A 27,772-nucleotide genomic window follows, 5' to 3' on the forward strand; every position below is an offset into this window, starting at 1 on the left:
TGCTCACGGATAACCCTTGCCAAAATTGAAGTGTCCAGCTGAGTATTTAACATCTGATTGTACACAAAGAAAACATAAACCATAGATCACATTGCAAACTGAAACATGTACTTAACAGGTATATTTTCAAAAGAATACGTGAACCTGTCTATATTGCAAATCTATTTTCAAATTAACTTCTTAAGCTATCAAGCTTCATCTTCAATCACTGGAAGCAGTGTTGGCTGACAATAACATACAGTCAATTCATAAACATTTCTTAATGCTACTAAAATGGTTTGTTATGCTTTATTTTATTATTATTATTATTTATTTATTTTGAGAATATACCTGTCATTTACAGTAATGGCTATATCAAAGCTACATGGTGTAACACACAGTGAATTCAGTACCTGTAAAATCGATCCTGATACGATGATGTTGTACGAACAAACATAAAATCATATAACATCCAAAGAATTTCTGTGGCACATCTCCTACTTCCTATAAGGCCAGGGGACACATGCCTGAAAACCCGTAAATCATATGACCCTCTACAACTAAAGAGTGTATACCCTTAGGGCCGATTCATACTCCTATTTTAGAGCCGAATAAAAGTCGGTTTGGCTCTGTAGAGCCTACAATGTGACGTAATTTGAGGTTCGGGTACCGTCCTAAAGTCGGCTCTTTGGTGCTACTGAAAATTTCTGACGAGCCGAAATCATTTCGGCACTACAGCGCCGAAACAGCGGTAAAATAGGAGTATGAATCGGCCCTTAGCTCTTTCACAAATTCCATCTCAATTTCAACATCTCATGGATAGGCAAAACATAGCCGAAAACAGTGAGGGCTTTTAAGGTATAGGTGGTAATGTGACATACTGTATGAATAACCAACAAGAAGTAACACATTACTAAGATGTAACAATTGTGAGGGATGTAAAACAAAAAACAAACAAAAAACCCTACTGCACTATGGGTTACAGACAGATATAGGCCAATGGAAGCCATACATCCTTACAGCAAAGGCAACTGGTCCAGTAGCAATTCTACTAGCAGCAACGGGAGAAAAAAAAGTAAAAAAGGAAAAAGAAAACTTGCATTTCTTTTTCATTTTCCCACATTCCTTCAAGCAAATGTGAAACCATATTTTATAACAAGCATGTTGGTATGTATGCATGTATCAGTAGTGCAGACAAGTTATGTATATCACATATCCCTTCATTTTTCAGAAAGGGGGACCTTTTGGATGTGGTGTTGGGTGCGGAAATTGTCCCTGAATCCAAATCTAAATCATCTCCATTCATAACGTATGCCCATTTTCAACAGAGCTGCACAGGAGTGTGCAAAAGCTTCTTGTTTCCAATTGTTCACTGTAGGGGAAAGAAAAAAGAAAACATTTTAGGAAACCATTTAAGGGCACGGTCACACCGAAATTTAACCACAATTATTATTTTGTTTCTCCTTTTTTCTAAACCAAATCACATGGCTAGTTTTAGAAGGAATAACAGGCTTTCCTCCCTGGCACAAAGCATTTTCAAATGGGGGTCCGCAGCCAAATACAAATCAATTTGGGGGTCCTTGACAAGAAAGGGTTTGAGAACTAGTGTTCGACATTACCTTTCACATTCCTATTGGCTGACTCCTGGTACTTTACACCTCCTCGGCTTTTTGGCTGTTCTCCTCCACTTTCTCCTCCAGCTTCTTCTCCTCCTCAGATGATCCATCTTCCTTCTCATTAGTCTTCCAGGTTCCTTGCCTTTTTTTTTTTTTCACAAATCACATAAGTTACATTTCTGGATGTGAAAATGTTTAAGTTCACTTGATGGAAATCCATCACTTTGGGCCATATTCACTAAGCAATTTACGCTCATATATTGAGCATACCGGCATTTCCGACCATTCCTACGTTAGGTGTGGGATTCGTAATTTTTTGGGGGCTGTGAATTTGGGCACACGGTCCGCTCAATCTCACGTCAGTTCCACAGGGTGATTTACCAGGGATCAAAGCTTGCGTATATGTGTTATGTATTAAGATCAATTAATAGTCCCAGTTCTGCTCAGTTCAATGCTTGTTGAAAGAGTCACTTCGAGGACATTTATATACCCCCACAGCCTGCGGCCCACATTATTGAATTATTAGGTCAGCATGTTTGCAAGTGTCGGCCAACTCAGCCAAAGTTTTAAGCCAGCTCTCGAGCCAGCTCTCCTCCGACTATCATGCCTTATGTCGCTGCACACTGGGCAGATGCACCCCCATTGTGTCATGCTATTAATGTATAATAATGTAGGCTACTGTATATTGATCACATGAATGCCACATACAATACATAAGTCCTAACATTTCATGAGGAAACGGTGGATGAAATCTATCTTTTCCGACAGGAACGTGATTAAGCCAAAATATTTCCCCCTCAGTAATCAATAAAGCTCTGTTATGGATTATTACGGCCCTTTCTTTTTCTTCGAAATCATGCCATGTCCATTACTCGATGTAGGCTAGTGGGACAGTGGATGATGAGTATCCAAAGGACAGAATCACCTCAGTAATCAATAAAGCTCTGATCAAAACGATCGGATATTCCAGCATCATCCTTTTACCTCGGCTACGGTAAGTTCGCGATTGTTTAGTAGCAATTGGGCTTATATAATGTCCATTCCAAGTTTTATTAGCCTTTGGTCATGAGGTTGAGCTCTATATAAATTAACTTCTTTCTCATTATACGTGAGAGTAGTCTTTACTTTATAATGTTCCGTCATTTATCCATTGCGAGAGGGACTCGCTTGCCAAAATAAGCTGATATACAAGTTCATGCGGTGCATCGCGGAGCACCGTATTGTAATCTTGGAGATCTGTGCGTTTTGCAGGTTATGACGTTTTTCACCTGACATTAGATATTTCCTGTTGCCTTATGTGGCATGAAATGGGGCAATGCAAATGAACTTGAACAATAATGCGCCTGTGATTTTACGACAACTGCCATAAGTAAAATACACCCGGCCGTGATTCACACATATGAGGGACATACGCAGTACGCACCCCTCCGTGAATTGCACGTTGGTTTTTGCTTATGGAAAACACACCCTCCTTTAGTCATTTTATTTACACCTGGGTGTAAATTTCCTTAGTGAATCGGGCCCTTTATGTTCACACAGATGTATACAACACTGAAAACTTGTTATACTGTATACTGTAAACAAATGTATTTGTGAATTGATTAATTTGGATTCTTACTTGTATTTCTTCGTGTAAACCCAGTATGCCAAGCCCACAATCACAGTGGCAACGAGAAGGCCGACAACAACTCCAACCACCACCTTGGTTTGGTCACTGTCATCCGATGGTTGGTCTGTAACACAATATGATAGAAACATCAGAGAGTTTTCAGCATCATACCCCAACCCTTCCAATGGAGATTTATCATGGGAAATGAATAGAAACAATAATATGCATAAATAAATAAATGCATGAATGAATGGGCATACTAGTGCTGTTAATGTCCTTTATATCTTTAACCGCATGAACCTTAGTGTTCCGATTCTGGGCATGTAATAATGGGCAAACATTTGGAAGAAAACATTCAAAAATAGCCGATCTATAAGCTCACAACTTGTCATGGTTAATATTTGACTTTGAACAAAATATAAAGGGTTAAAGTGGTTAATAACAAATATCTCTCAAGATATATTATTTCATTCATTATCAGTGGGAATATGGACAACATATAGAGATTTTGTCAGGATGCTGGTAGCTCAACTCCCCTTACTCTACTGTGCTGTATAGTAATTTCATACTTCAAAGCAATGTATAAACAACTGCTGTAGTACCTATACCAAACTGTTCAAAGACACTGTGGTGATAGGCTATTCTAGGTGGGGTTCAACTGAGAACCATACAACATAAATAATGAGACGCTTGTTCATACTGAATTCTAACATCTCCTCCTTTACGCCCCTTTTCATACAAGTAAGAAGACCACTACAACTCACCTTGTTTATCCATTCTCACCTCCTCAAATACTGAAATCAGATATGAAATAACATTAACGTCCAACCGAAGAGACACAGTTGCTGGTCAGACAACTGTTTAACTGCAAGCTATATGAGAATCTCTACACTAAATTATAGACTGTTCCTGCATGCACATAAAGAATGTGATTCAAAGAGAGAAAGGATAGAGCCCAGCATCCCGATATAAAGATGAATTGTGAAGGAAGATGAATGGAAAATGCTGTCCTACACACAGGCGTGAAAGACAGCAGAGACTGAGAGCGATACTGTATTGAAGAACGGAGTGTACCCAAAATGATTGCATGCAGGAAACATATGAGGAAAATTCCATGATTCAATTTTAAAATGTCAAAATATTACTGTTTTGTCAAGACACCATGCAGACGGATGCAGTGATCTTCGGTCCATACTACCACACTGTACTTACAGGCTGACACCTTTATGTCCTTAGAGTCTTGTCCATGCTCATTGTACACATAACAAGAGACGGTGAGATTGGCAGTAGGCACCACATTGAGTGTATGTGTAATCTTCCCATTGATGAAAGGGGTCTCATCAGCCTAAAAATGGTGAAAGAAAAGCACAGGTTGGAATATTTGATTTGTTCAGTTGAGCTCGAGTCCTGGCATGTTCTTGAAATTATAATATCTTCCACAATCAAGTTTATACAATGTCATTCAAATGTTCATTTATAGGCCAATATTATAATTTGAGTACTGGCAGTACAGTGTACATCTAGCAGCAATGTCCACATAACCTTTTAAAAACATCTAATTTTAAGTAATTTTAAGATGTTTAAGTTGTCCCTTATAAGCAGGGTAGTAGTATACAATGTTATTCCACAACACCCCACTAGGGGATAGTGTAGATTTACATTGGCTCAGGGGAGTGTATCCCTTTGTGATGAAGGCCAGTGGGAAAAACTGTAGACAAAGGAAAATTGCAAACAACATTTCTACTTCTAAATAGAAGATGATGTGTTTGCATTGTAAACAACTTGGCTTTTAATTTGATCTGAATGTCTTTGAATAATCTTTAAAGAACACTACATCACACAGAAAGATGCAGGTTTTCTTTTTCTTTTTAAAATATAGTTAACCATGCACTGACTGACCCTGTAAATGCAATTCAGGGTGCATTAATCATGTGTACATTCATTTATTCTGAATTAGAAAATAGTACACATTTATACGCATACATTACCATCCGTCCACGCACACATGCACGCATGCGTGCAGCCGTGCACAACAGTGTCCGACAAGAAATGATCTTCATGCTAACAACTTAGCCAGTTGTTACTAGTTAGCTTGAAGATGGGACATGGATTGAGCTTAAGATGTCCTTCACAGAACAATTTCAAGAACTCTTGAAATGTTGTTAGAGAACTAACTTGTGACAAACTTGAAGTTCATTTATCTGCTATAAATAGTAACAGCATCTAAAGCTGAATACTATGGGTAATGTGGCATTGGATTTCACTAAAATGTGTTCTTCCTACAAAAATGTAAAGGAAAAAAGAAAACATAACTATGACCAATAGAGTTGGAAACCTTTGTCATAGGGATCATTTAAGGTTTTCTTAGGGGGTGCTTAGATGAGCATTTGCTTACCGATGTTCCATTGATGCTCCAGGTAACAACAGGCTTTGGGGAGCCCTCAGCTTCACAGTAAAGGACCTTATGCTGCTTATCTTCCCCAAAGCGCTTGTACAACTGTTTGATAACTGCACCACCTACAAGAAGACAGATCGACATGCCACTTGAGCAACAGTACGCTACATCAGACTAAAGCTTGATTCAAATTACAATTCAACTTCAACTGAACAACATTAACAAACAACAATATACAAACGAACGAATGAATGAATGAATGAATGAATGAATGAATGAATTAATGGATGAATGAATGAATGAATTGAATGAATGAATGAATGAATGAATGAATGAATGAATGAATGAATGAATGACTGTGGACTAGTTAGTAGGTTATTACTTTATGTATGAAAAGCTTTGCATCCTCCCAAGGTGGTTGGAGTACTGACAAAGTATGCTACATCATAGATGACTAGGGAGCATCTCATTCCTTACCTTCGACAATAAGCTCAAAAGATCCTTTTTGGCTGATAGCTCCGATGGTCACTTCACACTCATAGCGACCAGAGTTAGAATAAGCCACTTCGTCAAATTTGGGTTCCCCATCAAGCTTAATGTTATCCTAATGAAATTTAAAAAATACAAAAATTAGAACTTTCAACAGATTAGACCCACAAATATACTGTACATATACCGTATATACAATGGCCACCAAAAATACTTGGATGGTGGATGTCTGTTAATATTGGTTATCAATACTAGTAAATATTAAATCAATACTCCTGAAATATTCAATTGTATGTAACAGTAAACAACCTGTAGCAACCATTTGTTGGACTAGACTAAGAAAGTAGTAACCTGACAACACAGCTTTTGTTTACTGCTTTCCTCAATCATGAAAGTATAAAGAAATGTAAACAACAGGCTCTCTTTCTTTTCAGTGGTAATGCAGGACAATGTGTCCAGAATAGTGAACGCCGGGATTATTTTCCAATATCGGGACACTTTGTCACACTTTATGACTTGCATTATGTGCTTTGATTTACACATAGGAGTCTTACCTTTGTCCAGGACACCGTTGCTACTTCAGATGCATCAATATGCAGGATCACAGCCAAGGTCTCACCAGCTCTCTTCACAATCTTCCCAGAGGGGCTTAAATTCATTTCTAGGTCTAAAAGAGAGTACAGCATCATTAAAAGACTGTTTAAGAACCTTGCGGAAAACATTTACAGCACTCCTGCAGTAGAAATTACAACCTCCCGGTCCAATACATCATCACCCAAGCACAACTGAACCACAGTTTCACTGTTAACACTGCTTTACCAAAATGTATATACTCTAACTAAAAAAAGAAAAAAAGAAACAATGTATGGCAACAAGTATAAGACTAGTAAAGAATAAAGTTTTAGTACTGGCAATGAATGCAGTAGTACAATGAATATGTTTACATTCATTGTTTGCCAAGTGCGTTCCAATCTTTGATTCACGTAATAAACAACACTCAGTACTACTTACAGTTGACTGTGATGTTCTCTGAGGCTTCAATCTTAGCATCGGCAGTAAGAGAGCACTTGTATTCACCAGTGGCATCACGAGTGACTCCGGTCAACGTGTAGGTGTTTGAATTCTCCACTTTCACCAACTCTCCCTTTGAAGTCAGAGTGGTATATGTCAGCCATCACACAGTATAGCTTAGCTTTCATTAACAGAGAACCAATGTTGTTACCGTTTTAGAGGTGTATTGTTGTTATTATAACCTGCTTGAGCTTTAGATGAAGAATAAAGTTGATCTCTTACCTTAATGTGAAAGTTAAAGCTGGTAGGAGCTGGGTTTCCATCTGCCGTGCACTTCAGGGTCACGTTGTCTCCCTCTGTAACAGGCCCTTCAGACATTACCTGGAGACTAATGTGTTCGGTGGGATCTGTGGAGGGACAGCAGAGAGCAGTCATTAGACAGTAAAATCCATAGTGTTGACTGAACTCAGACGAGTCAGACTCCAGTTGTACACTCTTCTTTGTACACTGTTCAATCAATTAACACTAGGGTTTAGCCGTTGGGATAGAAGTTGTGTACTTACAGGTGACGGCAAATGTCGCTGGAGCAGAGACTTTCTCTTTTCCCACAGAGAGCAGGGTAACACAGGTGAACTGGGCATCTGTGTCTGCCTTCTCCGCAGTGTACTGTAGTGTGGAGGAAGTTGTTGACAGGCCGGTTTCGGGGTCCACTTGCACTGAATCATTGATTATGATGTCTAAAGCGAAAGCAAACAGCACTCATTAATACATATGGCATTGTAGAGTCTAATAACGATGGTCCAGTCAAAAAATGAGGAAATGCATATATTTTCAACTATGATCCAACTTTCATGCTCATCATGAGTTTCACTTTGACTTTGGCAGATATTTCCCAGACTGTTCAAGCTTTCAAGGCCGGGGTCGAGTGCACGTTGCTGCATGAGCTGTGATTGGTCTACTTTTGACAGGACAGACACATACTGTAGGTGTAACAATTCTATTGAGCAATGGTATAATGAGAACAACATATTGACTGCAGACTAAGGGAACTGCAATCCATAGCTGAAGCCTAGCACAGTCTGCCTGGAACAGCACAATATTATTTCTTCAAAAACTTGTCAAATGCCAATTTGTTATACCTCGCTCAGATGTTCAGTTCTTTACAATGATAAATAAGGTTGAAATACACACCTTTGCCATCAGCCACCAGAGGTAGCTTGTTTTTAAACCATGTAATATTTACAGCTGGATAGGTATCTTCTGCACGGCACTGCCCCAACTGCAGAATAGGTAATGAGAAGAGAAACAATAGTGAAAAAATGGAAAATACATACATTTACGTAAGGTCGGACTGTCAGAGTGGCTTAATGTTGATATCGGCCAAGAATGAGGTTCTCTTTTTCAATGCGCTGGGACCACTGGGAGATGGATTGCTGAGGTGCAACACACAACTTACCCAAGCTGCGCTACTCATACTGAGTTGGTGGTGGCCAGGACCTTTCGCTCTACTGACTAAGCTACCCACCAGAGAGCTGCTTTTTATATGTAAAAGAATAACTTTAGCATAACTCTAAGCCCCTTTTAATCAATCAAACAGCTGTCCAAATGAGGTCTTTCAGTTCATTAATAGAATTCGAGGACTCTCCTTTACTAAGCAATAGACCATGAAATGCCTAAAGCATTACTAAAGCATCTCCTCTCCTTTGGGTCTGTTAATTAGAGAGAGAGAGTGTGTGTGTGTGTGTGCGTGCGTGCGTGCGTGCGTGCGTGCGTGCGTGCGTGCGTGCGTGGGGGGTTGGGTCGGGTGGGGTTTGGGGGGGGGGGGGGGGCATATGGGGGTGGGATGATACTGCTGTTAACTAATTCATGAGAATCACATCAAAGAAGTCATCATTCCGCCTCGTGAAGCCTTAACTCCCCCCTGATGGTTTCCTGCTTAGAATAATGTAGGTATAAGCAATTATATCATTATCTATTATCTTACCGTAACTAGTTTGCCAATCTCTAGTTCTTCAGCTTTGTCAGCAATCTCCAGCTTGGATGGAGCCTCTGCAATACAAATTGAAAATAGTATCAATAAATGGTGCATTTATATAGTGCTTTCATTCAAAGCGCTTCACATAGATACACCAGAAGCAGCGAGTGCATAATCCGACAACGGCATGAGACACTGCCGGGGGGAGGACCGGCAGCTCCGCCGCTGCAACTGCCAGTAAACTGCTGGTAACAGCCGCGGCGCTGCCGGGGGGAGGGGCGGCATGTGCCGGGGGATTATGTCACTCCACTGCCGATCCATCTCGTGGTCACCGCTTCACGCAGCAACTGCCGGGAAACTGCCGGTAACATCCTATTCATTATTTATACTGATTCATGCATATCATCAACTATTCGTGCAATTACATTCATGACAAAAAAAAACAAAAAAAACAGTAACAACTGTTGCCCATCGGGGCACAGGTCTCCACCAGGGCAGGTGAGGTTGGTGGCGCTATAATAGGACAATGTGAAAAAGGTGCCATTTCTTCTTATGCCTTCGATGACAATTGGATGATTTGAGGCATTTTGTTCCAAAAATGTGTTTTGCAAAACTCCACCTGTTGGTGGCGCTATAACAGGCCAATGTGAAAAGGGTGGGATATATTCCTCAGCCTAGTAGAAAAGTCTGTGAAAGATTTCAAGTAAATTGCATGCTGCAATCTGGAGGAGTAATATCAAAAAATGTGTTTTACAAAAGTCGGCCTCCTGGTTGTGCTATAACAGGCCGTTCTGGAAAATTTGGGGCAGAGGTTCATCGTTGGCATCCAGGGAGTGTGTGTGCATCGACCGGGTTAACGGTGCCGGAGATTAGCTGTTAACAGACGGACGGACACACACAGACTCACACACGGACGGAGTGCAAAACATACTCTCTCCCCATGCTTTCGGCCTGGTGGAGACAATAAAATTAAGAGTAGAAATTAATATAGAATATGTTAATGTTCTGTTTACTCACTGTGGATCTGCACAGAAACAGGGTATTCTCTGATATTCTCTCCAGAAACCAGCATGCAGGTGAAAGTCTTCTGGTCATCGAGGGTGACTTCAGAGATGAGTAGACTGGCGTTTCCGGACAAGCTCACACGGCTTTTGTAGCTGTCAGTGGCGATGACTGAGGCATTCTGGTCTTGTGGCTTGACAATTAGGTCACCTGAAACACCCTCTCCTTTGTCCTGTGGAATAATCAAGTTTGTACATTTTGTTACTCTTCGGCTGGCTAAGTTCGAAAAACTGTAAAAGTATAGTGGCAAACTCGAGTCTAAACTGTAGGTTAATGAGTAAGAACAGTTGCATTTTCTATTGTAGATAGATAGAGACTGTATGTTTCAGACAAGGTATAGCAAGGTATACTGTATCAGTTACCACCTGTCTCGCCCCAAATAAATTAATGAAGAAATTAATAACTTACGTATTTCCATTTAGTGATCAAAAGGCCAGTTGGATTTGCATCTCCATTGTTGCATAGCACCTCAAGTGTTTCCCCATATTCGCCGATGACAGTTTCCAAACTGGTCACTGAAAGTGAGAGGAAAAAAGATAAATTAAAACCAAATTGACGTTGTCACTGGGGCTCAGCCTGTTAACCATAGCCATGACAACCTTCTGACTCAAAAATACACGTTTAACACTGACTTTTCCACTGAATGCGCTCTTGTACATGTCTGAGGCCACACATTTGTGTGCAGCGCGCGTCCGCCCAATACACACCCATTCATGGGAGGGGGAGATTAATGGGTGTGTATGGGGCGGACACATGCTGCGAGCTAATGTGTGAGTGCGGCCAGGCATTAGCCTGACGTTAAAGAATACTGTAAATAGAACCGCAAACTGTAACCTTTCAAGAAGCCCCTGGTCAGGGACTCGAGACATGGCCAAAGCATTTACAGGTCCTCAGCCAGAAAGGTTGAGAACACCTGGCTGGATTAAGATACTGCAAAGTAACATAACTGTGGTCCTATCCAAGCAAAGCTCATCAGCAGTCCGAGTGTGTAATCCATAAATTATGGTTATAATATATTGAACAAAACAGCAAATAAAGGCTTGCAGAGAAGCACAGTAGCGAGGAGGACACTAAATTGGTCTCTTTGTATTCAAACCTGAAGTCTAATAAGTAATACAAACCACCCAAACCAACGGCAGCAACCTATAATGCTTCTATAGTGACAATATAGAATGTTTGTGTGCATAGTTCCCATCGTGTCATTTTTTCCCCAAGAAATACAAGAAAGAGAAGTAGAGAGAGGGGTGGGGGGGGGGGGGTCATAGCAGGAGATCATGGCAGGAGATCATGGTAGGAAAGAATAAAGTTTGAGCGCTTGTATACTCTCTCTTCATGATAGTTCATCAGCATTAAAATGGCTGTCATGAGGTTATTAGAGTGAGCAGAAGATGAGAGGTTCATTTATCTGCTCTGTGTGCCTGTGCCATAAATATAAATCTTGTTTAAATGGAAGTGCACAATTTTCTTTTACTATTGTTTTCTGTAATATCAGTATAGAGATTGCTTGATATCACCTAACCATACTTTTGACAACTTCTGACTTTACCGTCACTTAATTTTTACTTAAATGTCATATACAGACAAATGAGAATACTTCAGACCTGATTGGTACACAGGAGACTGAGCACTGAACAGTGCTCAGTCTCCTGTGTACCAATCAGGTCTTTCTCTGGTAATCTATTGTAGGCTATATCAAATTGAGAACCAATGATTACACAGTCTGTTGAGGATGTTGAGCAAGATAAGAAAAGACAACACATGAAATATAGCAGATCTACAAGCTCACAACACATTGGCACACAGCTATGTAGTACACACACTTTGTGTTACATCTACAGCGTTACAAATAGACCCTTTAGGCTCAGGTGATGAATGTTTGGTGTGATGTCATCAACTATAGTCAAAGTCAAATCCTCGAAATGCATGCAAAATGAGCTTGTACTGCTTCCAGCTTGCTATGGCATTACTTAATAGGAGAGTGGGAAAGGCTAAAGCACCAAAGAAGATCACTTCATGTTCCTGATTAAGGTACCTTGTATCCCCAAGGAGGGATGGGAGAAAACAGCTCCAAAGCCCACAGGGGAAATCATCTGTGTTCTCTTTCTCTCTCCTGTCTCTGTGCAACACACCCATTTCCATGATTAAATATAAAAGTAAAGGCTGTGCAATACATGGTGGACCCCAATCCCCATGATACAAGAAAGAAGATAATACAAATAATCTAATGCAAATACCTGGATATTTACAATGTATGGCTGTGTTTCATTTGCAAACTTACTTCCTCCTAGGTATGTTGAGATTTAGGAAATATGTCTGCATAAATACATTTCAGTTAGGTTCCTTTGCTTTGGCAGAATTATTTGGTCAGTTCATATGCAAAAGATTGGTGATGGGTCCAGCCAGGTGCAGATAGGCGAGAGGCTTGATTAGCATAGAAACTAGAGACACAAGCTAATACAATTTGTAAGTTTGAATGGTGTTAATTTAAGATATTGCCATGGCAATGTGCATAAGCCTATAACTCACACTGCTTGACATTTGAGACCATATTTCCATTTCAATACAAGTTGTTGTTGAGAACTGGGGTGTTTGGAACTGCTAGTCCGACAATGGAGTTGGATGGAGGTTATGTCACCCAATTCCGCTTGTCTGTTAGCAAAATATGTGTCTGGCAGAATTTCATTAGACTGGGTTGGAATGGAAGGGCTTTTCATGAAAATTGGTGGTTATTAACTTATGGGTTGAAAAGGTAAAAGGCCAAGGTCACAATCAAGGGCAAGGCTTATACAGACACATTTCTCCTGTCTATCATCGCCGTTTCCCGTCTATGTCTCTCCATTTCTCTGTGTGTTTGTCTCTGTCTCTTGGGATCTGTCTCTGTCTCTTGGGATCTGTCTCTGTCTCTTGGGATCTGTCTCTGTCTCTTGGGTGATTGCCTGTCTATGTCTCTCTGGCTCTCTGGCTGATTGCCTGTCTCTCTCTCTGTGTCTCTGGCTGATTGCCTGTCTATCTCTCTGTCTCTCTGGCCGATTGCCTGTCTATCTCTCTGTGTCTCTGGCTGATTGCCTGTCTATGTCTCTCTGTCTCTCTGTCCGATTGCCTGTCTATCTCTCTGTGTCTCTGGCTGATTGCCTGTCTATGTCTCTCTGTCTCTCTGGCTGATTGCCTGTCTATCTCTCTGTCTCTCTGGCTGATTGCCTGTCTATCTCTCTGTCTCTCTGGCCGATTGCCTGTCTCTGTGCCTATACCTAACTATGTCTATCTGTCTTTCTCTCTTGGGAGGGCCTATAATCATCTCACTGATGGATAACTGAGAGCATAATTACAACATCCGTTTCAGACAGGAGTCTTTCTGTTCTGCAATCCACCAAGGCTATGCCATGGGAGCACCATCTCCCAGCTGATAATTTTTGCTCTTCATTTCTCGCTGAATGCAGTCCCCACCTGCCAATATGCATATGACAGATCTGAGTATAATTTATTTCTATGCAAGCTTCACTCCCCATGGCTTCATATTCTACAGTTCTGTATAAATTAATTCATTAACACAGTAGTTTATTATTATTAATGGTGCTTATTTATTTATCTTTTGGTCAGTTTTCACTTTAAATAGGATAGTAGCATGACAAGAAACTCAGAGATGATGACATTTGTCCTGATGAAGATCGAATAAGATCGAAATGTTGACGAGCAATAGAACTTTAGAGGAGCAACGCATGTCAGATCAACGCATGTCGGGAGCAACGGGTGATTTGCGCATGTCGGATAAGCGTGTGCACCCCTAAGGTTAGAGACAGCCCATTATCTTGCATGATCTGTGTGCAATAAATTGTACGTTTTGTCACAGCATGAAAGTGAAATGTTAGAAAGATTGTGTGACATAAAATAATAATAATAATGAGAACATGCATTAATATGATCACACTCCATTATGCCAGTATAAATGGTAGCCATGGACTGAACTTGTTGTGCACAAATAAATCACATCTGAATTGGAGATGTAGGCAAATTTATCTGGCTAGTCTTTCTCTGCGGTTGGAATTGTGCCCCAGCTGTGTGGACTTTGTCAGTGCAGCTAAGTCAATAATTAAACACTCCAGAGCAAAGACAACCCAAATGGGCAGGAAAACATAGGCTTAAACTTACTTTTTCTAAAACTACTCTGAGCCAAGGGTTTGGTTAATTAGTCTGTGGAGGATGAAAGCTAAAAGAGTGAAAGCTAACTATAGTGTTGAAACCATATTTTTAAGTGGATATAATTATGCACAATGGCTCTTCCTCTTTTCCATTATGTCAAAATAGAAAATAGAGTCTTCATGTGGTATATTAACACACTCTTCCATCACTGATGGAAGAGAGTTATTTTTCTTCCCATAATGAAAACCCACCCTGAGCTCTGAATTCAAATCAATATTCAATATGAATTCCTTTTACCGCCTCTTTTTCTTCATTTTTATATTTTACAGGAATGGTAAAGTGGTAAAACACAGCCAAACACATCCGCAAATATAAACCTGCTCTTAACTGCTCCCACAGCCACTCCTCCTCCAGACAACAGCAGTAGTTAAAACATAGCCTGCAGTCCCACCTGTCAGACTTCTATTGTGGCCTCATGGCGGAAATAGTGGCTCAGTGTTCCTTGATGTAAGACATGTCCTGAAGAGGCTTCCATACCTGTTCAGGCTTGTAGATTTAGGATTAGATTTCTGTTTCTACCGCTCTTTCAGGGGATGTGCGAGACTCAGGAAACAAAGGAGAGCAGGACTCAACAAGGACAGAGCGACGAGACTGTTCAATTGTTTTGTCTCAGGGGGATTCAAACTGATACAAAGGGGCACACTTGGACGAATTAGGTGTCTGAATGAACAGTGAAGCCAATTTGCAAGTTTGGTATTAAACATTGGTATGTCAACACAGTTGCATCAGAGATATGAGTGTACCACTTCAACTGCTTTGTTTCACTCAATTAAAAAAACTAATTGCACCTACTGTTTTACACCTGTAAAACTGTAATATAACAATAAAGTTTATTCTGATTCACAACAAACCTATGCATTTAAAAAAGAAAACTCGTCTGACTGCAGAAAAGTATAGACATAAACCTTCCACAGGGTCCAGACTCCAAGAACATTTCTTAATGAAGAAAACAACACAGCAGTCTGTGCAGTTTGTTTGTAATTCATTCTACCGCTTTCTGCCGAGAAAGCCATGCACACAGTCACATTCAATGATAGAACATAAGAACAAAATAAACAAAATTTGCTGTTAACTGCTCCCAACAACACCGAAGCTCTGAAATAACACAGAGCAGTACAAAGATGCAGTAATTTTACCAATATATTTAATATCTCATTAAGATAAGATTTTAATGGCCAAGCAATTTATTTTAATAAATGATATTCTACTGTCTTTCTTTGCATTCTGCACTTCATCACAAAACATAGGGTTTACTTTAAAGCTGCTGACACTGACACCACAATGTGTTCACTTTAAAGTGGACATGGTGGAAAATATTAGAAGGTGAGTTTGTTATGCAAATGTCATTAGCAGTCAGGAAGAGATGATGCATATATTATGAGGACAGTAATGGTAACTCTAAATTGACTGGTCATAAGGTTAGCCTGAAATTGATCTTGTGGCATGATCATTAGTCTTTCAAATCTGCTCTTCTATACATTCAAACAAATTACTTCCCTGAAAACCTCTTAAAATGTCATAAATTGCTTCAGCCGATGTAAGGGTACGGCAACCGACTGCTTTTACAGACAGCAGCCTTCTGGAGGGATAGTGGCTATAAGTGCACTCAGAAATCACGTCCATTATGTTGTGAATTATGTATTTGAGGGGCGTAGGCCAGGCGACCCTAGGGGAGGAGTGGTTAAGAAATGCCTGTAAGCAAGTTGGGAGAGAACATACAGTCCTGAGCCTATATATCGCCGCTGTCCAGCAGAAACCATGTATGTCCAAAACATTAACTTTTCAGGAAATGGAAAAAAAATAACCTGCGATCCAATGGCTCCAATGGAGTTATTATTTGTTAAATATCTACAAAACCCCAAAACAGAATACATTTATTCAAATTTATTCAGATGTTTCAAAAATAGTGAAAATAGCAGGTCACAAGACTCACTTGATTCCCTGAAGAAGACCTTACAGGTCAAAACGTTGGTTTCTTAAATAAACTTTCAGCATCGTGGCTATTTTTTCACAAGACTCACAGCGCAAAACATTGCGACGCATTGAGAGCTTGTAGATTGTAATTTTTTGGGGCATTCATTTATGAAAAAAAAACATTAAAACTGTTAAAATATGAGATACAAGGTTTCTTCCAACAGCAATGATATCTACCAGCATCTCCCATTAACGGCCTGCCATTAAGCCTAACATTAGGCCATTAACAAAGCACGGCCATACTGCTCCCCATTGGTCCATTAACTCCTAATCAAATTCAAAGCTCCTGGCTTTGGCAGTGACTTCACCCTGCCTGCTGCCTCCGTAAGAGCCTGGATTACCTCACACAGTGGTCTATGTGGGTTATGCACAGTATTGTACAGGAAGCAATTAAATGTACTTTCGCAAAACTCAACATATATCCTAAAGGCTATGCAAGCCTAATGTTGTCTTGACCATGTTATTCAGATACATACATTTCAATAGGACATACTTAGCCTATACTTAATTTAGCCCCAAAATTATATTTTTTTTACTATTTTAAAACATACAAAAAAGTACTAGGGGGGGGGGGGGGGGGGGGGGGGCAGCACCGTACTGGGTGAATAATTCCTGCCTATTGAAAGTGGCAAAGCTTTGCATTGATTCCACAGTGATTACCATGCTACACAGACATTACACAAATTAACCTAATTGGTGTAAATAACACACATGTAATACATGTAACACAACTGGAGTTCATGCCATTGCCATTACTTAAGATTAAGACCAAAAAGGTAAATTATTTTCTGCTGTAAATATTATGGTGGAATAAAAAATGTACAGTATCTGGACTTTTAAATGAAATATATTTATGTTTTTTTTTAACTTTTTTTTACACTAGCAACTTGAGTGTGTTTATACTACAACTCTGTTGGAGACTACTCAAGAATATATTTGAGGACAAATGCAGGCAGGGTTCCCATGAATGACAGCTTGTATTCTATAAATACCATCCTGCAGTCTCTGTTCCAGTTTCCAATATTCTGGAGATTCTGAAGTTCAACAGTAGGTTACATTTTGTTTCATTTACACCTGGGATGTCAGGTATTTTTCTTAAAATAAATAAAGTACCTGAATGATTCCTAAACATTGATTCTTGAGGGGTAGAGCTTGCTGGTGAAAATGATATAGTTTGAACTTAAAATGTACAACCTGTGCTTTTAACACATTTACTGTAAGTCAATGTATTCAAATTAAGGTTTGTCTGCCCACTGTCACTCCCCCGTTCGGACAATTGGCATGACAAGTTAATAATCTCTTGTTTCACCCAGGGCGAACATCTCCAACAGGTTTGGTGCAAATCTGTTCATAACTGCTCGAGATATCCTAGTAACAGACAGACAGACAGACAGACAGACAGGCAGGCAAGCAGGCAGGCAGGCAGGCAGGCAGATAAGGCCATAGCATTTTTAAGTTTATAAGTGTCTAATCTACATGTCACCAATATATTTGTGCCTGTTCATCAGAATTGTGAAGCAGCTTCAGAATGTCCCTGAAGTATAGGCTACAATACATTCTTGACATCAAAGCATTACTCTTTTCGACATGTCTCTCCAAAAGGAATTGCATCAGACAGGAGGTGTCCGTTTGTCTTTACCCATAAAACTACCTGTCCTCCCTTGTCCAAGGAGCCGCCAAACATGCAAGCAAAGCAGAAATTGAACAATTTCTGAGGTCAGTCAGTGTCATCCCACTGATGGTAGACTGGAAATTGTTTTCCCATTCAGTTCAGGTTTGTTACGAGGGCCCTTCAAAGCATGCCGGCTCCAAGGAGAGAAACGTGACAGGTACAACACACACACGCACGCACGCACACACGCACGCACGCACGCACGCACGCACGCACGCACGCACACTCACGCACGCATGTAAGCACGCGCGCACACACACACACACACACACACACACACACACACACACATACACACATACACACACACACACACACATAATTGTGCTTTAAAACAGCCGAGATGATGACTAATGATTTGATTTTGCTATTTACAACTTCAACCCTTGGTTTGAAGTACCTGATCTGCCTCTGGGTCACAACTTGAGGCATTCCCTCCCTGTAGATGCGCCCTGCATTGTTATCCCTACCCCCACTTTAAACTCCCACAAAACAAAAGCTTTGAACATTGCATTCCGCAGGTCCCAGAGGGCCCACTTTTATCCTATCTGTATAGTTATATTGTGGTTGCAGACAGATACCAATCAAACTTGCCATAACACACGACTCTGTTTAGGGTAAATGGAGCCTTTAGTACATAATGGGCAAGCAGCCTGCAATCGTGACCAACAATGTGGAGAGAGAAATTATGTAGTGGTCTGAGTCTCATCGTTTTTTTCTGTGGGTAAACAAAACAGCGTCCTTCTATTGATCTGAAAGTGCTTCATTAAATGGTGTATGAACTGAAGCTGACTAATATTTTCCCAATCCAAAATAATAATGGACTACTTTACTCTTTACTGTCTACATAATGTATGCCTAGACAAATAGGGACAAATCCTCATTTGTCCAACAGATGGCATTGCTTCCATCTCCAGTAATTACCATAGTCTTGCACTGATGTTTTCACATTAGTTGTGCAAAGAGATCAGTTTGTTGTTGTGCTGCTTGTGCAGTCATAACAAGGCTGACCTTCTAACCCCTTCACTGTGAGACAGGATAGGCCTTGGTTCTCCCATTCCAATAAGGCTAACACCGTGGTTTGTATTATCAAGAGGCTGTGATTGTTGTTGGTAATAAATCAAGGACAAACACAAATAATGATGTATGTCCTGTTTAAACAACATATTCTGCATAACTTCATATTATTGAATACGATCTGTGAACTTTTTTTCCCCCTTTTCTTTTCCTAGCTTTAACTAGCCTGAACTCTCACCACAGGCATTGTTTAAGATTTTGAAAGATGAATTTGTGTAAAGAAAGAGCTTGCATGAATATGTATCAGAACAATCTTTTTTATACTGCCAAATTGGATGTGGCCATAGTGATCTTGGGACCAAAATGTTCCACAGGAACATTCTGTGCAGAATACCGCCTTCATCATTACCAGACAGTCAGCAAACTTTTCAGAGTAACTTCTAAAGAAATGTGCTGACACTGTTGTCATCACTTGACACTTTCAATGAAGGAATGATCTATTTCATAACTGCTGATACAATACAATAAATGCATTACATAATAATGTGTGTGTGTGTGTGTGTGCGTGCGTGCGTGCGTGCGTGCGTGCGTGCGTGCGTGCGTGCGTGCGCGCGCGCGTGCGCGCACGTGCGTGCGCGCGCGTGCGTGCATGCATGTGTGTGTGCATGCACGTACGTGCGTGCGTGCGTGCATGCGTGTGGCTGAGTAGTGTCTGTAAATAGAAATACATATATTTAAAATAATTTAAAAAAAAACACACATTAAGCAATACACTGAGTGATGTCTGATGGCTGAAAGAGATTACTGGAGAAGTCATTAGCATTTGTGTGGTGCCAGCTGGGTTTATAGGTGAACATGCTTCAGCCTGCCCTCAAGCACCAGATAAGTCATCTTAAGATGTCCTAAGAAAATGCCTGGAAATGCCATAACGTTACCATCATTAATTTTACCCCCCACAGAGACAAAACCAATCTTACATTTATCTGTGACATTTCTTGCAGTGAGTTCAATTAAATCACAATCACTATATTAAGAAATTATATTTTATATTATATTTGTTGTGTGATAAAAATGAGCAGTGAAAACTGAATAATCTAATCATGGATAATGGAAATCACTCCAAATAAAAATGGTTGGCGCATATACTGTAACACACCCATCTATACACTAGGCTTGCATTAAAAAAGATAATACCAACATTTATTTTACAAGTGCCCAGGTAGCAGAATGTGTTTATGAGTCTACTATAAAATGGCATTCCTGCTCTGTTTTATTACCACTCCATTATCTGATGATGCCAAGAGATTCTGCTTAAAAGAAATGGAGGGAAAATGTCATTTCAGGGCTACTTGAGAGTCTCACCCTAATTACAAGCCTGACAGTGGAACAGTAGAATAGTTAGCAGATCACCAACTGGTGATAAATACCTCACACATCCACAAGCTAATAATCATCTTTAACTTACTGTCATGTATTGTCACATCACAAGTTTACAGTACAGGTGTGAAATTATTTTCCATTCAAGCTTCCACTGCAGAAAATAACAAAACAATATCACTGTATAAAAGTATTGTTATGGTAAATGTATACTTACTATAATATAACTTATAGTAGGCTATATTTAATATACATATTGTGTTTAATCAAATAAACTAGATATTGCACACAGTCTCTTGTGAAAGTAAGATATATCACTCATCAGATATCATAATGTGAGCGGAAAGGAGTATATTATGTGTTCACACTTCACGGTTATATACCGTATTTACAATCATACATGGATGGACATGTGACACCAAGACTGTCATGGTGACATTCAGGACCAGTTGAGTTGCTTAATGGTCTTGTCATGGAAGCTGTTCTTTTTGTCGTTAAGTTTGTTTTTTGATATAGCGGTATTGCCTGCCTGACCGCATCAGCATGATCAGGTTGTGGCTGGGGTGGTGAGTGTCTCTGATCAGCTTTGGCTACGCCTGGAGATGTTTCCAGCAGCATAATTACAGTGTAAAATGACGTCTTTGAATATGAATAGATTCCACATAGATACCAGTGCAGACACCTTAGTAGTTGTTAATAATAATACAATACCATATTAAGTTGTGAGAATTACATTTCTTAAATTCTTCCTAATCAGTGACGGCCCTGTAAGACATTTTTAAGAGCACTACATTAAAAAGGGTATCTTTGAAAAACAAAGAAGAGGTCCCGCACACTGTCAGAGACCTGTCCTGGTCTGTCCTGATGAAGGTCTAAGCGACAGAAACGTTGACCCAATAAAGAGCAACATTTTTGGCAAACGTGTCTGACAGTGTGCGGGAGCTCTTCTTTGTTTTTCAAAGATACCCTTTTCAATATATGCTCTATTGCCCTACGCACCTGTCACTAGCCTTTTGAGGTGTGCATCGGCCTTTTGCTACAAATAGCACTATACATTACAATGTATTCATCCCATTATGGGGTATGTCCTTCATACCTAGCTGCTCTGAGATGTAACGTGACAATGTTTTGAGCTCAAAAGGACAACTGTTTTGTATGAAGTATATCATTTAGTAAGAAAAATTCAGAACAGCTTCAAAGAATGGCAAAAGTCTTCTTTAACCTGTTATTATCATACTGTACATTCCAGTCTCTGGGTTCATGGCCTCTGTGAATATGCAACGGGCAAAATCTAAACATTATGCAGCTTTTTGAACTCCAGTCAGGGACACCTTTAAATCAAGGTAATAAATCTACCTCTTTAGAAAACATCAGAAGGTCTCTGAGGTATGAGACATGGCACCTGTTTCCTCAGAAGTAACTTTTGAACCTCTCAGAACGCTTCAAGGTTAGTTTCTAAACCACCACCTCCCAAACCAATTCGGCCAAAGATTGTCCATCTATGAACATGCTTCATACAACTTTAACTTCAGAAATTGACCATACTTATTTACATGGTACGATGGCAGGCATTTTACTCTTACGGTATGACATAAGAGCAAATAGACCTGAGTATGACATAACAGCAAAAATGTATAAGATTGAGTGTGCCTTATGAAAGTGAGTCAAGCACTCTCTGAATGAGAACTTGTGTCTCCTCCAACAAGTTCAACAGTCGAAGCAAGGAATCATAGATGGCTTCAGGCACCACTGAGCGCAGCCTGCTGCATTGTCCAAAGGATGGATGAGGGGCATCAGTAGAACACAAAGAAGCAGCTTTTAAAATGACCAGAGGATACTGAGGTCAAATGCAGACACAAAACTGTTCTGTTGAGCCCTGAAGGCAAACGGCTACAGAAAGAAGACTGATGACGGAAGCATTGCAAAACAGGGTTTCAGTGAATAGAGATTCCAGTCAAACACCCTTTGGCCTAACAGAGGTCCATTCAGGAATCAATGGAATGAAGAAATTGCATATCGTTTCATAAGGTTTGAATTTCTCACCTTTTGAACAAAAGCCATGTCAATTCAACAGTCTACCATAAATTAAAAAGCCAAGTTAAAAAAAGGGGGCTGACAAAATAGCAAGCCAAACCTATTCTGCTCTTGTAAATAGGTAGAAATAATGGCTTTATGGGGAGTGTAGGCTTAAATTTTATGGGTGTGACAGTTGACCTTTTTATTGGTCAGAAAGAGACCTTGCCACTGAGGCTCCCATGGGGTAATATGGGCTCCCAGTGATGGGACCCCATTACTGTATTGTCTCTTTTCAAATAGATGGCTCATTGTAATGAAAAGAGAAATTCATTACTATGACTCATAAGAACAAAGACCAACTTAAGCATCCGCCCCTCTTCTCTTTTTATTTTCATGCGCATGTGTCACAAAGCATTTTTCCACTGGAATAGAAGTCCCAGGGGTCATATTGCCACCACAATTAATGGCTTGCTGTCACACTATTAATTAAAGCAGAGTAACGACTACTACAATTGAAAAAAATCTAACAAAGATAGAGGAAGATAGGTGTGACTGTTAGTTTTTCTCATGGGAGAGACACTTCTGCTACTGTAGGGTTGCGCATGTTAAGTGTGAGGACAAGCAGTGGATATATTATGCCCTCTCCTAGGGGTGCATGCTCCTCCATATTCATGACAAAGAGAAGAGCAGAAAGAAGAAATCACTATCTAAAGACATTTGTTTAAAAAGAACTTGCTTCACAATACAGTCCCCAGGAACCCAGTGAAAGCCAGGGGTTGTATTAATGACAAAAGAGAGAAACAACCTCACTGTTGTCCCAAATACAAGGGTTGACCGATTTCACCAAAACTAAAGATATGTTCATGCATTTCAATGGGGGAATTTCCGCATAAAAAAGGGATTGCTACTGCATAGGGCACGGCCAACTCTACCCTGTTGTCATGCCTTTCACTTCGTTGATACATTGCAACTTTTTGGGGGTCCACCCTTTGGATGACAAAGCCTTATTTTGCATGGCATTGCAAAGATGCTGTATTTGAATAAGAGAGAAATGGAGGGAAACAAACAATGGGGAAGAGAAAGCCAGAAGCTAGAATCTTTAGTCAAGAAAGTAATTTCAAATGAGCAGAAAGTCATACCAGATGCATATCTTAACATGAATGAAAATTGTAATGATAGAACAGGCAATTCTAGTCGTGATTATAAAGACATATGTAGCCTAGCTATCTCCCAGCCTTACTTGATAGCAGGACAAGCCAATCACCAAAATTCAAGTGAAATGTAGGGTGTTTAATTGCTGCAATTACACTGATTCCCAGAGTAACGCATTGTCACATGATGATGTGGACAAAAAGATATTTCACGACACGAGAAATTGTATTTTCTCTTGGAACAGCAAATCAAATCTATGCACTGTATGTGCATATCATGGGAATATTAATTCCCTTACTGCTGTTTCACTGATCTTAGCAAAGACACAATAAGCTCAAAACATATATATAGTTTTAATCAATTATATTCTCCCACATTTTATTTATTATTATTCATTAAAGTAATCCAGTTAAAGATGTATATAGTGATATTAGACCATGGTTAACTAATCTTGGATGATTTATTGTGTTATCGGAGGCAGACATTGTCGCTCTTACCCGTGACTCGTGGTAATAGCAATATTGTGTAAAAAAAAAGCGCTATGAAAAGGTTGAATATATCATGTCCCTTCTAGCAGCACTTATCTTAATTGCATAGAACAAGAACATACTTCTTGTCTGCTAATAACTGAAAACAGATAGGAATCATTAACACTGTCCCTCATCACAAGGCTCGAGAAAGGCACCACTATATCCACCTGTTCCTGTCTCATGCTGGGACCATTACCCCATATGACACCATTAATCTTAACCCCAGGGGTAAAGGCATGGAATACCTAATAAAGCAGTCTATAACGTTAGGCTCTTTCTAAATCTAGCCTGTTATATTGCTCAACCAGCACTATGTTGATTTGTACCATTTGTTCCTTCAGAGATTGGCCCAGTTAGGCTAGGCTAGGCTATTTTTTGATTTTTTTTCCCAGTCAGATATTACAATGTAAATACATGGCAGGACAGTGTAAATACTGGAGATAAGAACTCAAGTTCTTACGTTTTTAAATGTTACAATAGATAAAGCCAATAAGTATCTGCATACCAGATTTGTTTGTTGATTTATTTTTGCCACTTTGTGGGGCAGATATAAATCAAACTCATATTTTCTACCACAGACACTTTTACTTTTATAGTTTAATGTTTTATATCAAGTCTTGAAGTCTATATATTAGTCTGATTTAGTCTGATTTAGTCTGATTAAGCCTTGAACAGCACACAAAATGTGGGCTCATTCACCTAAAGCTCACTCTCTGTCCTAATCAGCTGATCAACCTAATCAACATTCAATATATAATTAAATAATATAAGTCACTGACACTGAACTCGGTGGAATGTTGTTGTCCCTGACGTTTGTCAAAAGTGTTTAGGCAAAGTGAAGTGCAATTATTTCCAGTTTGTATGGGTGTTATATCCTTGTTGATAATAAGAAGGGACCCTAAAAGACCCAAAAATGAGACTTAGAATCAAAATACAATACAATCTAATCAATAACCATAGGTGTATGATAACATAATCTATAATGAACTTGACCTATTGACCTTCATACGCACTTCTGTGTGTTTACAGATATCTTAATGTAATTTCACTGATTTATTTGAAATTGCACCTGGCCATTTATTAAAAGCATCTGAATTACCTAGAACAAGAATAGGCTGCTTGTCTGCTAACAACTGAAAATACAGACATTTTGTTCTGTTTTCATGATGTAGAATTTACTTGACAGCCCCAAACACGGATGCAGCATTTCGTGCTTTGCATTGGGATGCGGCTATATTGCATGCAGAGATACAATACTTTCAAAGTGAAAAGAAATCAATCATGTTTTTGTTGTGTCATGACAACCACAAACATCTTTAAAACATCAAGAGAAGCATGACTACAAACAAGACAAGACAAGGCATGCGCAGGCACACACCATCGTACAAATCCCACATGCAAACCAAGCATACAAATAAGCCCTTCCATCCTGTGCATTATTATTACAACAACAACCACATGTCAAGCCTGGACAGGAGCTAGTTACAGATGAAAAGAAGGGATGCTCAATCTATCTCAGGTGAACGCGGGTGACCCTGCCCTCATCAGAGCACGGAGGCCAGTTTAATCCATTAGCAGAAGGAGAGAGCCCCGCGCTCACTTGACGGGAAATACCAGCTGTGACACTGAGTGCTGTCTATTCAGGAGGGGTGATGGTGGGGGAGGGGAGTAAGGAGGGAACAAAAACCAGATGCATCTTTCCAGACTATTTGTTCTCAAAGCCTTTCAGCCAAGGCCTGGTTTTTCAATACTATCAGGCTTGCCCAAGGGTCAGTCTTCAGTGTTTAAAGCCTGAGGAGCTGTTGCTTTTTAGAGAATGAGATAAAAGGCATCTTCTTCTTTTTTAACCATGTGATACAGCTTACATTGTGAATCTCCACCAATAAACCACACAAGACAGCACTATTCAATTGAATTAAAAAAAACATAATGTTTGTGTTATTGTTTTCAGCAACTTAATTAGATAAGCAATGGTGACTCAAATATGAGGGCTGGTGACTGTAACTGGCCATCTCTTTTGTAAGCAAGCACACCCTGAATAGCCTACTCGTGTGCTGGTGTTAAGGCCGTAAAATCTGTCCTCATTATCCTACTGAATTTCTACCATCTCACAGGGCAACACTCCAGCATAACAGCACCGTAAAACTCATAAAAATTACATTCTTGTTTCCTATTACAATGTCTGAGCTTGAGTGACAGGTGTGGCAGGCACTGTGTTCATTTACAATGACAGGCACCACTGTCATATAATGAGGTGTCAGTCAGGGGACAAGTGATGCTCTAAAATAAATAAGAGCATTCTAATGGGAGTGGTGAGCAGCTCAATGGTCGAGCTAAGTAGCATAGGTATAGGCTACTCTTACACATTGGCCTGAAAATAATGTTTTCGTGACTGCAACAGCAATGCACAGTCCATGCAAAATACATTTAAATACCAATGATTAGAAATCATCACAGACCTATTTTCAAGTCACAAATCATACAAACTCTAGAGAGCCATCAGCCATTATAGAGGTCTGATAGATATAGGCATATTACTATGGGGAAAAACAGCTATTACTAACAGCTAAACACTATACGAACTTAGAAGTAGGCCTATACCTCAGGCTAAAGTCTTATATTCCAAATGGAAACTGAAACCCCCAACTGAATCTCTCCCGCAGTTCCCTCTCAATCTGTGCTCCATTTAAAGTCAGAAAAGAACCACCGTACAGAATCACAGCATAGCACGTGTGATGACTATCGAAAGGAAACCTGTCTTCTCTCTGGGGGCCAGAGACAGACAGGTGGCACGAGTAACATATTTTATCTCGTGTTAAATATTCGATTTATAAACACTCGTTGTGAATGTTCAAACTCCGCTTGCGTTTTTTTATAGTGGGAAATGGAATAATTAGGCTATAACTCATCTCGTCTCGTACCGTTACTTTAAGCTAATTAACGAGATACACACCCATGAGTGGTTTCGTACCATATATTGATTGTTTTTCTATACAAAAAAACACACAAAAAACTAAAACAAAATGCTCTAAATAAATGAACATGGTTACAGAATGGCACGCAATTAAGTTTCATAAATGTATTGTTTTGCAGCAAAACCGTTATATTTTTGCACAAAAGTAGCCTACACACAATTAAAACAAAATAAATATGATTCAGAATGGTTATGAAGACAAAGCCTACCTTGGCAGATAACAGCGATGATGAGGGCACCCACGCAGCTGGCAGACAACAAGTGCATCCTCGCAAGTGTCTCAGATGCTTCTCTCAGTTTAAATGATTTTCAGCAGACGTTGGAGCAGCGATCCTTTTAGTTGTTGTTGTCTTTAATATACTTTACCGTTCCTTCGAACTTTAATATCTCGGTGGAACGAATTCAGTTAGTTATCTTTTGGTTCTCCTTAGGCAACGTGCTTCACAGTCTGTGTTGTAGTCTGTGGCAGTGAGTGAACAGGTAGATGAGAGAGAGGGGCACCACCAGCGAACGAGGGCGTAGGCAACTCTCCGCAACTCCGCCCAACATCCACCCCCCGTCTTTTGTAAACCCCCTTCTATGCACCATTGGCTCTTCTATGTTGCCCCCCCACTAACACACTCGTCACCACATTATTCTGTCTGTCTTGCTTTGTCATTCTCTCTCGGTCTGTCCATCGCACGCACACGCACACGCACATGTGTACACACACACACACACACACACA

At 39.9% G+C, this 27,772-nt stretch overlaps 1 protein-coding gene across 1 annotated transcript; it reads right to left on the minus strand.

The window, feature by feature from the left end:
- Positions 1-706: 706 nt before the first annotated feature.
- Positions 707-27,530, minus strand: LOC306932330 (CD166 antigen homolog A-like). The gene is made up of 16 exons (XM_079514085.1): positions 27,255-27,530; positions 10,545-10,651; positions 10,092-10,308; positions 9,084-9,148; positions 8,291-8,378; positions 7,663-7,836; positions 7,382-7,506; positions 7,100-7,232; positions 6,643-6,755; positions 6,077-6,203; positions 5,600-5,721; positions 4,417-4,549; positions 3,969-3,998; positions 3,214-3,328; positions 1,599-1,737; positions 707-1,351 (listed from the first exon to the last, which is right to left on the minus strand). The coding sequence occupies exons 1-15, from the start codon at positions 27,310-27,312 to the stop codon at positions 1,632-1,634; spliced, it is 1,713 nt and encodes a 570-aa protein (XP_079370211.1). The 5' UTR covers positions 27,313-27,530; the 3' UTR covers positions 707-1,351; positions 1,599-1,631.
- Between the last annotated feature and the right edge of the window lie 242 nt (positions 27,531-27,772).

Source organism: Electrona antarctica, assembly GCF_951216825.1.
Source record: "Electrona antarctica genome assembly, chromosome: 11".
NCBI classification, from domain to species: domain Eukaryota; kingdom Metazoa; phylum Chordata; class Actinopteri; order Myctophiformes; family Myctophidae; genus Electrona; species Electrona antarctica.